This window comes from Medicago truncatula, chromosome 3, assembly GCF_003473485.1.
Source record: "Medicago truncatula cultivar Jemalong A17 chromosome 3, MtrunA17r5.0-ANR, whole genome shotgun sequence".
Taxonomy (NCBI): Eukaryota; Viridiplantae; Streptophyta; class Magnoliopsida; order Fabales; family Fabaceae; genus Medicago; species Medicago truncatula.
This window is the reverse complement of record NC_053044.1, coordinates 23,979,172-23,992,229: the sequence shown is the minus strand read 5'-3', so window position 1 is coordinate 23,992,229 and position 13,058 is coordinate 23,979,172. Positions and strand designations below refer to the sequence as shown.

General features: G+C 30.4%; 2 protein-coding genes across 2 annotated transcripts; both read left to right on the top strand.

The window, feature by feature from the left end:
- The first annotated feature begins 2,294 nt into the window (after positions 1–2,294).
- On the top strand, positions 2,295–6,259 carry LOC11425252 (GDSL esterase/lipase At5g55050). The gene is made up of 5 exons (XM_003600081.3): positions 2,295–2,570; positions 3,628–3,773; positions 4,532–4,765; positions 5,147–5,393; positions 5,905–6,259. Exons 1-5 carry the CDS (start codon positions 2,318–2,320, stop codon positions 6,123–6,125), a joined length of 1,101 nt encoding a protein of 366 aa, XP_003600129.1. The 5' UTR covers positions 2,295–2,317; the 3' UTR covers positions 6,126–6,259.
- A 1,720-nt stretch (positions 6,260–7,979) lies between these two features.
- LOC11421726 (GDSL esterase/lipase At5g55050) lies at positions 7,980–10,933 on the top strand. Its single transcript, XM_003600080.3, has 5 exons — positions 7,980–8,258; positions 8,867–9,012; positions 9,128–9,361; positions 9,523–9,772; positions 10,410–10,933. Exons 1-5 carry the CDS (start codon positions 8,003–8,005, stop codon positions 10,628–10,630), a joined length of 1,107 nt encoding a protein of 368 aa, XP_003600128.1. The 5' UTR covers positions 7,980–8,002; the 3' UTR covers positions 10,631–10,933.
- The last annotated feature ends 2,125 nt before the right edge of the window (positions 10,934–13,058 follow it).

The window sequence follows — 13,058 nt, the reverse complement described above, 5'->3', positions numbered from 1 at the left end:
ACACGGTGACATATGTTTTCATTTCGAGGTAGAGAGACAAGATGGGGGAAACATTTTGGATTTTTTAGACTCGCAGGGGTGCAAGACGTGAATGATTTCCATAAACTAGACCATATTCATATAGGTTCATGAAAATTAATGGTTAATCCTCCAAGGTCTAACATGAATGAAGAAGTTAAGAGAAGAACTATTTAAGGGTTTTACACCATGGGTGTCAAAGTTTATTTATTCTGTTTTTGTTAATTTGATTCACATCACTAAAATAATTTTATAAACACTTGTTCAGAAAATCTGTGTTACAAACATAAGTCGAGCTAAGTATGGTCTATGTGTATTCGACTTTTTATATTTTGATAAAAACCGACGTACTTACCACTTTGTTGAGGAAAGCAAAAATATTTTTTTTATCAGTGTCATTGAAAAATATAAGTATAGTTTGTTACAAAATAAAAATACTAAATATATAAACTTAAAGTTTTAATCTAAATCTAAATAATTTTAATCAAAATGAAATTACCTATATTGTTAATGTCTTAATGGTACGATGGTTAAACAACAAAAAGCAACGAATTCACTGCAGCCATAGGATCATATACAATAACCATCAGATTTAGGCTGTGCTTTAATTTAATTTAATTTTAAAATTTAAGAATTCTACCAACCTTTTATCTTGTGCAAGTCGTGCACATATATTTCGTACCATATAGCAAGGCTGGAATAGAATATTATGAGAAACCAAAATTAATTAGGCAATCTATTTTTGACACTTCGAAAAATATGTATAAAAGTTAAATGAATTATCACACACATGCATTCACATAGAAACCAAGGGAAACAAAGGACAATAATCTCATCAATTACCTTGCTTGATTTTTCTTATTAAAAAGGAACGATAAAAGATTTATCAAAACAAAGATAGGAAGTAAATTGCAAGGGAAACAAAGGACAATAGTAACGGTAAACAACCTAGTTTTTCTGTGTGAAAATTCATCAATTACTAATTAGAGAAACAATTCTTTAGAGAGAAACTTTAATTATTTTCATATCCTTGTTACTCTCTATTTACATAGAATACTATGAGAAAACCAAAATTAATTGGGCAATATATTTTTCCTCTCAAGTCGGTTTGTTTAGAACCATCATTAGCTAGGTTGTGAACGTTTACTCCTATTAAAGTCTTATACGCGTAGAAGAAAATGAGTGTTTTACCAAAATAAGAATTTGAATGCTTTTGTGTTCTTTTTTGATAAAAGATTAGTTATAATGCTTTTGTGTTCAGATTATACACTCATGATGAACCTTTTTCTTTTATAATTTTTTGATATAAGAAGCTTTTCCTTTTTAGCCTTCTTTTTTGTTTTATTTTTATAAAATTGGTCTTCAAACTTTCACATTCATTTTAGGTCAAATGCATCTAAAGGTCCTTTAAGTTTTTCGTTTTTTCCAAAATCGTCCTTTAAGTTTCAAAAGTCCCAAACAAGTCCTTTAAGTTTCAAAAGTCTCAAACAAGTCCTTTTAGTTTTTGAATCGTTTAAAACAAATCCTTTTAGAGGATAATGGTGATGATTTAGATGATAGCAACAAAGAGTATTATCCACCATTTGTCATGCCTAAAAAGATGACTAATTTTAAGTGGATGTTAGGAGTCAGATTTGGTACCAAAGATGAGTTCAAGGAAGCAATTACCAACTATGCTATCTACAATATGACTTGTTTGAAACGATTCAAAAACTAAAAGGATTTGTTTGAGACTTTTGAAACTTAAAGGACGACTTTGGGAAAAATGAAAAACTTCAAGGACCTTTATATACATATAACCTTCATTTTACATAACAAAATTAAAAGTTTTTTAGACACAAAGCTTTTTTTACACCTGCGACACTTGGATAATCACATATAAAATTATGGTTAATTCAATCATAATTAATCATATAGTTGAATTAATCATCTACTCAAATTAAATTAACCAATATTTTAAACGTGATTAACCAAATATCGCAGGTTCGGAGAAAAAGAAAAGTGTCTTATTAATGGAACATTTTTTAAAATCTTAATATCATTCAAACCCTTGATGTGACAATTTATATTTGTCCCACCACCGTTATATATAAGAAAACACAAAACACTATAAATCATAATGGATTATTGGCAATATCTGACTAGTCTCTTTGCTCCACTATCTCAAACTCACAAAGCTGCAATCAAATTTCTTGTTTCCACACATATCTTTTACACTTGTCCACATTTTTTCATCTATAAATATCTTACCAAGCCTTCTAAACCTCCACACACTTGCAAAGAAAAAATAAATTCTAAAATGGATTCCATAGTTATGATGAGGAATTCATTTCTATTTATCTCTTGCTTTATCTTCTTCAGCTTAGGGTTCTTAAAAGCTCAAAAGACTCCAGCTATTTATGTGTTTGGAGACTCACTTGTTGATGTTGGCAATAACAATTACTTGACTCTTTCCCTTGTAAAAGCAACTCTTCCTCACTATGGCATTGATTTTCCAACTAAGAAACCAACTGGGAGGTTTAGCAATGGCAAAAATGCTGCTGATTTGATTGGTAAGTTATTCAAAAGAGGAATTAGTCGTTTTAGTCCCTGAATGAGAAAGGAGTAGTCATTTTAGTCCTTGAATGCAGAGAAATTGCAAAATAGTCCTTGAATGTAGACTTTGTTAGTCAATTTCAGGGACTAAAGTGACTAACATAGTCTATTCTCAGGGACTAAATTGACTAATAGAGTCTATATTCAGAGACTATTTTACAATTTATCTGTATTCAAGGACTAAAGTGACGACTTATTTCATATTCAGAGATTAAAGTGATTAATCTCCCCTGTTCAAAATGAACATCACACACACAACTGCGTATTAATTGCTCATTATTTGCAATCTTCTTTTGCTATAATACAATTATTAGCTTCTCTGAGTACCTATTTAAATATAGAAACTAAATTAAAGATTTTCAATGAGTAGCTTTCTTAACAAGTAAGTTAATAATCATATTTATGAATCATTAATAAAAGAAACACAATTTCTTTTTCTACATGAGCATTTTGCTAATTTTTATACATTTTTTCTTAAAATATGGTAAACATTAATTATTATTTTTCTGTTGAGGGAAACATTTAATTATTATTATTATTATTAGTAGTTATTATAATGTTTTTAAATAACTCATTTATCTATTGATTCAAAGACCAACTATACTATAACATGTGGATTTTCCACATGTACCTTAGAAGCCACTAACTTTGAGAATGGCAATTTTCTTTTTCAAACACAGACTAGAATTTAAGTAGTTTGGAATTGAGCTTAGAAACCACCAATTTGGAATTTAAAATGATTTGTTATGCTATGGTAAAAAAAAAAAACTGAAATGCATTATATTTTTGGAATTAACTCAAAGAGAACATTGGATATAAAAAAGTGGGAAAGAAAATATTGACACAATATTGTTTCATTTATTTATTGGGGCATGCATATTGATAATTGGTAGAAATAATACAGAATTTGTTTTGCTAAATTATATTAAATAGTTTTTATTAAATGATAACTCATTTTTTTATTGGGCCATTCATATTGATAATTGACACAATATTGTTTCATTTCTTTTGCAGCTGAAAAATTAGGCCTTGCTACGTCACCTCCTTACCTCTCACTAGTATCTAAGATCAATTTCAACAAGAAGAATGTATCATTCTTGGATGGTGTTAACTTTGCATCTGGGGGTGCTGGTATATTCAATGGCACAGATGAAAATTTTGTAAGTGTAATTCTAATTCTTTCTTTTCCTTCACCATTTCTGTTTTTACATTTTGCACAATAAGTTTGTTGTCCAAAAATGAATTTTGTACTACGATTAAAGACGAACTAAAGTGAAGATTTGGATTATATATAGTCAAGAAATTGGCACTGTTAGATCAAAGATCAGATGACTTACGTCAATTGTTCCAATCTTGATCCATCAATGTCAATCTCTTGACTAAATGATTTTAGGTTTCATTTTTTTTAGGCTAAAATATGATTTTAATCCCTGTAAATATGCATCGTTTTGGTTTTAGTCTCTGTAAAAAAAAATTTGGTCGCTGCAAAATTTTTTGTTTTTGAAAATAGTACTATTTTCAAAAACAAAAAATTTTGCAGGGACTATTTTCAAAAACAAAAAATTTTGCAGGAACCTTTTTTAAAAACAAAATATTTTGCAGGGACCAAAAACTACAAAATTGGTTCAGTTATAATGTGCCACGTATGCAAATAATCACAAAAGTGGGGTCAGGGACTATTTTCAAAAACAAAAAATTTTGCAGGGACCAAAAACAATTTTTTTTTTATAGGGACTAAAACCAAAACGAGGCATATTTGCAGGGACTAAAATCATATTTTAATTTTTTTTTATTGGAGAAACTTTTTTCATCTCAACATGATTTGAAATTTACACATCTGAAAGAATATGTGCTTGACCAAGAATGTGTTAAATAAAAATGACTAAGTAATGGGAAAAAAATATTACATTTCTTGCAGAGACAATCAATACCTTTGACAAAGCAAGTGGACTATTATTCACAAATGCATGAAAAATTGACACAACAAACAGAAGCATCTATACTTCAGAATCATCTCTCAAAATCCATATTTGCTGTTGTGATTGGAAGCAATGATATATTTGGTTACTTTAATTCAAAGGATCTTCAAAAGAAAAACACTCCACAACAATATGTGGATTCCATGGCTTCCTCACTAAAAGTGCAACTACAGGTAAACACAATGGTTTCAAATTGTAATTAAGTTACTGCATATTATTTGCATGCATTAAGAAAAATTAGTAGTGTAATTTTTGTCAAAACAAGTAGTAGTGTAATTAATGAGTATAATTTGTGTATAAATGTATTCAATATATTTTTTTTTAATAATGAATGTATTCAAAAAAAATTGTGTATAATTTGATATTGACTTACCATCTTCTAAGATAAATTAGTAGTATTAATAAGAGATAGATTTATAAAAAAACTGAATAAATAATGGAACTAGTAATTTAAAAGGAAGCTTATAAATACTTAGACCACCATATTGCGAAAGAGTTAAAATTTATGTTATTTGCATGCATTTTAATTGTTTTTTTGGGTACCTTTTTGGCAGAGATTATACAACAATGGTGCAAGGAAATTTGAAATTATTGGTGTTAGTACAATTGGATGTTGTCCTTCATTGAGGCTCAAGAACAAAACTGAATGTTTTTCAGAAGCCAATTTAATGTCAATGAAATATAATGAAGTCCTTCAATCCATGTTGAAGGAATTGAAATTGGTGAACAAGGACTTAAGTTACTCATACTTTGATACTTATGCTGCCCTCCAAGACCTAATTCAAAACCCAAAGTCTTATGGTATGATTCATAACACATAATCCTATGTCTCTTTGCATTATATATACCAAAAAATATATATATTAAAGTTGTCAAAATCGGGACTCGTAAAATCGCAATCAAAATTGAAAGATTTTACTCAAGGATTTTTGTAGAATCGATATAGGAAATTGTAAAATCGCAATCAAAATCGATGGATTTTACCCAAAAGAAATAATACTAAATATATGTTATAAATGACTTAGTTTATAAGAAATCGTAAAATTGCAATCAAAATCGATTGATTTTGCCTATTTTAAGATTCTACTATGGATTTGAGTCATTGAAGGTGAAGAAAATCGCAAAATCCTGAATTTTATAATTTAAGTCGGGATTTTGACAACAATATTTAAATGGTCAAAACAACTTCTCATTTGAAACAAATTCTATATTTTTTTTCTTAGAATTCTCATTTTGGTAAAATAATTCTTGGATTGTTGTAAGGAGGGTAAAATTTGTAAATGACATTTATATCTTTTTTTCTTTCTTTCAGGATTTGCAGATGTGAAAGATGCTTGTTGTGGACTTGGTGAATTGAATTCTCAATTTCTGTGTACACCAATTTCAATCATTTGTTCTAATAGACAAGACCATATATTTTGGGATCAATTTCATCCTACTGAGGCAGCCACACGCACTTTTGTGGATAAACTTTATAATGGACCTTCAAAATACACATCTCCTATTAATATGGAACAACTACTAGCTCTTTGAATTGTTAAATAGTATTAAACTAGTCCCTTCAATTCCTTCAATTAAGAAATATTCTTGAAGAAATTAGTCTATGTAGTTGTTTGAGGATACTCTAAAAAATATTGCTAGAAGGAGAAATGTGCAATGGTATTATGTCAATTAATTTATTAGCAATTTTATTCTTCTCTTAGTATATTTTTTTTGTTGGTGATTCTTCTCTTAGTATTTCTTTTCCTAGTTATACATTTGTGTATGTCATTACTTCTTTTATTTTTGACAAACTTGTGTTTGAGTAGTTAGGAACAAACTTGTTTTTAACAACCTTCAATTATAGAGATGGTAACATAAGTGAAGTGAATCTAAGATAAGGATCTTTTTCTATGATTCAATTTAATTTTTCCAAACAATTTTTCAAGATCTAACCCTAAAAGGAGATTCGAAAAGCCCCTTGATAAAGGTTCACATGGTTCAACCAACCAAGAACCCTAGGAGGGATGTTCTCTACCTCACAAACAAGTCTCAAACTTGTAAATTCTATTATCATCAGAAACTCCTAATTAGAAACAAACCCTAGGAGGGATTGTACCATTATCACGATAGAGATTCTTTCAATATTCCATGGAGTTAAGTTGGCTTTGGATAAAGGTTATAATCAGATTATTATTGAATCTATTTCAAAGGAGATTGTTGAGTATCCTCAACGTGGAGCTTTAATCTTGAGCTCTTTTATTACTCTCCCTGTCATATATTTTCAGATTATTGCCATATAAGACTTTTTGTAATAGAAATAGATGAAAATGATGTTGTTTGAAGTTTAATAATTTAATGAATAACTTAATATAAAAAACAACGAGTATGTCGACACACAAAAAGTTAAATAGAAGACTATTGGCGGAATTTTATCCTTCTTTCCAATAATATGTATAAATTATTTTGAGGCATATAATATATATGTCTTTTTTTTTTTATTGCATACCTCCAAGTTTTATTGGAAATTTTCTTAATAATAATTATGAGTTTGGTCCGAAAGTAAATAAAGAATGTCTAAAGATTGTTTCATGTAAGATTTGAGTTCGAGTTTCCCGAACAATTTGTCATGAAGTTCATTTATAATATGGTTTTTTCTAAATTACCTTTGAAGAATGGTGGGTAATTTACCCACCAACCAATGAAAATGAGCAATTTGTTGGTAGAGTCAAGATAGTTCATGGATATCACTTAAAAATATGTTTATGTGGCTAATGTGTATTGGTTGGGATAAATTACCCACCATTATTCCATGAGTACCCTAGTTGTCACCTTATAATATACAGTAGCTTGACATTGACTATATATATATTTTTTGTAAATTTAATATTTCCACTCATGACTAGAGTAATTGATCTCTTATATTAAATAAGACCATATAGAAGGCAAATTCTTCCTCAAAAGTTTTAGTACCTTTACATTTTCACAACTATTATTCAAACTTAAAACCAATTATTATGTTGAAAGAGTATAGTGATTTTATTTAAACGGTTAGTTTCATGGCATCACATAGACATCGTAATTTTTATTGAAGATACAAATAATGACTTTTGCCAAAATCACAATGAGTCACCGTGATTCGATCCTTCTCAGCGTCAATTCAAATATTCACCAAAATCACCATTCAAATTCTTGATGTGACAAGATATATTTGTCCCACCACCGTTATACAAGAAAACAGTTTACACAACAAATCATAATGGATTGGTGGCAATATCTGAAGAGTCTCTTTGCACCACTATCTCATACTAGCCACCAATCAAAGTTCTTCTTTCCACACATATCTTTTACAATTGTCCAATTTTTTCATATATAAATATCTTATCAAAGCCTTCATAACATCCACACACAAAGAAAAAACAAATTCCAAAATGGATATTTCCATAGTTATGATAAGGAATTCATTTCTACTTATCTCTTGCTTTGTCTTCTTCAGCTTAGGATTCTTAGAAGCTCAAAAGACTCCAGCTATTTATGTGTTTGGAGATTCACTTGTTGATGTTGGCAACAATAATCACTTGACTCTTTCTCTTGTAAAGGCAATTCTTCCTTACTATGGCATTGATTTTCCAACTAAGAAACCAACTGGGAGGTTTAGCAATGGCAAAAATGCTGCTGATTTGATTGGTAAGTTATTCAAAGTTCACTCTCTTGGGTTTTCACACATTTGTTTGTTGTTAGTATTATTGGAAGATGACATATTAACACTCTTTTTTTGAACATTGCACAACCATATACATATTGGTCCTTTGCAATCTTCTTTTGCTTTAATATTATTAGCTTCTTTGTTTGTCTATTACAAATTGAACTTTCAGAAGGCTTTGTCTTACATGCACAAGTAAAATGGTCTTCCACCGTGTACAAATGTCTTTTCCACCATTGGTTCAAAAAGTCACATTATATTTCATTTCATTTAACGATGAGATTTATTGATCCGATGATGGAAACTAGCTTATGCATCAATATTGGACTTAATCATCAAATTTATACATTTAAAAAAAAAGCATCAAATTTATAAAAGTTCATATAGTTAAAACATTTATGCATGTATATGGTTAAAAAGAAACCTTTGTAAAAAGAAAGATAAAAAAACTTAAAAGCATGTTGGCTAGCAAAGGGTATGTTGGGGCATGCATATTGATTATTGGTAATAGTAATATAAAAATTTTGTTTTGCTAATATTTGCATAAAATCAACAAATTTTGTTTGACTTGCCATGGTATATTTGGTTGCAGCTGAAAAAATAGGTCTTGCCACGTCACCACCTTACCTCTCCTTAGTATCTAAAATCAATTTCAACAAGAAGAATGTATCATTCTTGCATGGTGTTAACTTTGCATCTGGAGGTGCTGGAATATTTAATGGCACAGATCCAACTATTGTAAGTGCAGTTCTTATTTTTCTTTTGATGATTTGGATTAAATTATATATTTGATAACATTTTCAAAATATCAAAATGTTAAATAAAATGATGACTAACATTACATTTCTTGCAGAGACAGTCAATATCTTTGACAAAGCAAGTGGACTATTATTCACAAGTGCATGAAAAATTGACACAACAAACAGAAGCATCTACACTTCAGAAACACCTCTCAAAATCCATATTTGCTATAGTGATTGGAAGCAATGATATATTTGGTTACTATAACTCAATGGATCTTCAAAAGAAAAATACTCCACAACAATATGTGGATTCCATGACTTCCTCACTAAAAATACAATTACAGGTAAAGTTTTTAAATTGTTATTAAGTTACTTCTTCCTATAATTCTACATAGTGAAAATGCATACTAGGGTTAAAATTTATGTTATTTTGGATGCATTTTAATAAGTTACCTTATCCCATTTTGTCAAAATAATAATTTTGGATTTGTACCTTTTTTGGCAGAGACTATATAACAATGGTGCTAGGAAATTTGAGATTGTTGGAGTTGGTCCAATTGGATGCTGCCCAATAAGCAGGCTCAAGAACAAAACAGAATGTTTTTCACAAACCAATTTATTGTCAATTAAATATAATAAAGGGCTTCAATCCATGTTGAAGGAATGGAAATTGGAGAACAAGGACTTAATAAGTTACTCATATTTTGATAGTTTTGCTGCCCTACAAGACATCATTCAGAATTCAATTTCTTACGGTATGATTCATCATCACATAATCCTATATCTCATTGCTTTACATATATCTCTTGGAAGAAAATAGAAATGAGAAAAAATATTGTATCAAATGGAAAATTTATCTCTTTATCATCTTCTGTTATTTGAAAATAAAATATTAAAATACTTAAAAATAAATACATTTTTTCTCTTAAATACTGTCTAGGAGAGTATGCACATTTTTATTTTTATTTACTTCTGTTCAAGCAAAATATTTATTTTTATTTACTTATGTTCAAGCAAAATATAATGGGGTCGTCTAATATGGACCCGATCTAAAGGTGGATCTCCCCATTTTTAGTAAATTTTACTAAATTTTTTGCTTTATGCTTTATTAATATAATTTTTTTTTCCTAAAAATGATAAAGAGAATAGATAATTAATTAGTTTATTAGTTAGTTTATCACTTATTTTATTTTTCTTTTGGGTAGATGTAGATGAGTTTATCACTTATTTATCGTTTCTTGTCAAGTAGAGCTTTTATTTTCTTTCTATATCATCTCATTTCCTTTTTGGAATTTAAACAGACCATTAAAGAATATATGAAGTAAAATGTTTATTGGATTGTTGTGATGAGAATGACATTTTTATGACTTTAATTTTATACCCTCTTTTCAGGATTTAAAGACGTGAAAGATGCTTGTTGTGGACTTGGTGAGCTGAATGCTCAATTTTTTTGTACACCAGTTTCAAGCCTTTGTGCCAATAGACAAGACCATATTTTTTGGGATCCAGTCCATCCTACTGAGGCAGCCATGCGTATCTTTGTTGATAGACTTTACAATGGACCTTCAAAATACACATTTCCTATTAATATGGAACAACTAGTAGCTATTTGAATGGTCAAATATTAAACTAGTCTCTTCAATTTTTACTTTTTTGCTGTTATTTGTTAACAATTGAAAATAATTTGGAAAAAATTAGTTTATGCAGTTGTTTTAGGATACTCTAAGAAGAAGAAAAAACCGAAAATTGAAATAGAAAAACAAAACACAATTGTAGTGCAACCCAGTAGAAGGAGAATGTATCTTTTAAGAGTATGAAATTATGCATCTGTTTTATGTAAACTAATTAGTATGATACTCGTGTAAATTAATTCATACTCATAAAAATTTTATATAAAAAAATTATTTTAAATTGAATTGAAAGTTAATTTACTCGACCATTGTTATTGATGTAACCACGACTTTGTGGTGGTGTGATAAACTCTTAAGGTTGTGTCGCCATGAAACCAACATGGGGTCACTCAACGCCAACATCATCATTTCTTGCCATGGTAGCTCCCAAAATGCTTTTGTGTTTGTTTGATGATCAACCCTTTGTTTTTGTCTAAGCATAAACCATGTTAGTGTTCTTCAATTTGTTCATGGTGTGGTGTATATCTCATCTGGGTTCTTTGTTGCATTTCTAGATGTGCTATTTCTCACATCTGGGTTCATTATTGTTTATCCACTTAAGGGTTACTCGCCACGCTAATGCTCGTTCATCTGAGTTAATGCTCGTTCATCTGATTTGATCTACCTCTTTTTTGGTCTGACTTTTGTTTGTTGTGTGAAATTTGGTTTTGGTCGGTTCAAATTGCTTCATAACCCATTAGGGGTTTAAAGTGAAACATCTTCATCTCTGCAGCCCATGCCACCATCTTCATCGAGCTTTGTTTCTAGGGATTGTAAGCTTCCAGATCTAGGTGATTTATGACATGTTGTTTTTGTTGTTTAGTTCGTTGGTGTAATTGTTTGGTTCCTTCCTTCAAATTGACTTTAGACTCTTAGGCTCAAAAGGACTTTGGCTTCACTCTTTGTATGCTTTCTTGTGCTTTAACCCATGTAACAGTCGTTGATGCTAATTTTTTTATCTTTCTTTTTTGAAGCTGTCAATAAAGGTACAGAAGAAGATTCTGAGAATTCAAAGAGATTTTCTTCGAGGAGGCACAAAGGTGGAGAGTATAATTAATTATATGAAGTGGAATTTGGTTTGACAACCGTGAAACAAGGTTGTTTTGTGAATAAGGGATGTTAGGGTGGTAAATTTGTAGTCTTTTGACTAAATGGTGTTGGAGGTTGATACAAGGGGAAAACTACCTTTAGAGAGATGTTATTTGGATTAAATATGGTGATCAGGTGTGTCGATTGTTGGAAGATAATGGGGAATCTTGGCCTTGGTTTTCCTTCTCGTGGTGGAAGGAAATTGCTTCTTTGGAAGAGTCGGTGAGATTAAAAAAAAATTAATGGGGAGGCCTCTAAAAGGATTAGTAATGGTTTGAATACAAATTTTTGGCATTGTTGTTTTCTAGTTTTGAATAATAGGAGGAATATGAAAGAATAGAACGTAACAGAGAGAATATGGCTGCGAAACTATGTTTATTTTAATGAGAAACTGATGTTATATATTACAAATCAAAAGAAATAACTGAATGAATAAAATGCTCCTTAATTATAGCACCACTATTTACTAAGTGAAACTAACTTGTCCACAAAAACAAAATAATAGATATTTTGCTTTGACTTATTCAAACTTAAAACAAATCGAAAATATGTTAGCAACATCCAAAGACACGTTTTCAATACTCCTCCTTGCCGTGGAGGCTGCAAACTCCTAGCTTCTTCTTTAAAAATTATCCTTGGGTTGGAATTGTTCCTCTTCAAGTCACTTTTCTAAGGTTCTTCTCTCTTTCAACTCAAAAAGAGGTGAAGGTGAGGGAGTTACGGGAGTTGATTGATGGTGTTCGAGATTGGTCCCTTGGATGGGTTAGAAATCTATTTGTATGGGGATTTGACATTTTAGATCGTCTTTTGGGAGTTTTGGATGGGAAGGCACCAATGGAGGGGGAGCATATGTGGTGGTGGAATGTGGAGGATAATGGTGGATTTTTGGTGAAATCGTCTTATAACTTGGTGTATGACTTGTTGTTCCGAATGTGGCTTTGAGTAGTTCGGAAAAGCTGGTGTTTGGGTCAATTTTGAAAAGTCCGGCTTCGTCAAAGGTTGTGGCTTTCTCTTGAAAACTTCTTCTAGATCGTATTTCTACCAAGATCAACTTAGAAAGGAGAAATGTTTTACCATCGAGTGCTTCCTTAAATTGTACTCTTTGTGGGGGTGGTGATGAAATCTCCGCTCATATTTTCTTTCATTGTGATGTGGTGCTTAGAGTGTGGGATAAAGGTCTCCTAGTGGCTCACCTTTAACTTCTTAATTGAACATAATTTGTTTGTGCATTTTGAATGTTGGAGTGTGGAGGTGCAAAATAATAAGTTGAGTAAGGGTTTTT

Coding starts and splice junctions, on each gene's coding strand:
- LOC11425252 (XM_003600081.3), top strand. CDS start 2,318: ATGGATTCCATAGTTATGATGAGGAATTCATTTCTATTTATCTCTTGC. Junction 2,571..3,627: donor AAATGCTGCTGATTTGATTG/GTAAGTTATTCA, acceptor TTTCTTTTGCAG/CTGAAAAATTAGGCCTTGCT. Junction 4,766..5,146: donor CACTAAAAGTGCAACTACAG/GTAAACACAATG, acceptor CCTTTTTGGCAG/AGATTATACAACAATGGTGC.
- LOC11421726 (XM_003600080.3), top strand. CDS start 8,003: ATGGATATTTCCATAGTTATGATAAGGAATTCATTTCTACTTATCTCT. Junction 8,259..8,866: donor AAATGCTGCTGATTTGATTG/GTAAGTTATTCA, acceptor ATTTGGTTGCAG/CTGAAAAAATAGGTCTTGCC. Junction 9,013..9,127: donor ATGGCACAGATCCAACTATT/GTAAGTGCAGTT, acceptor CATTTCTTGCAG/AGACAGTCAATATCTTTGAC.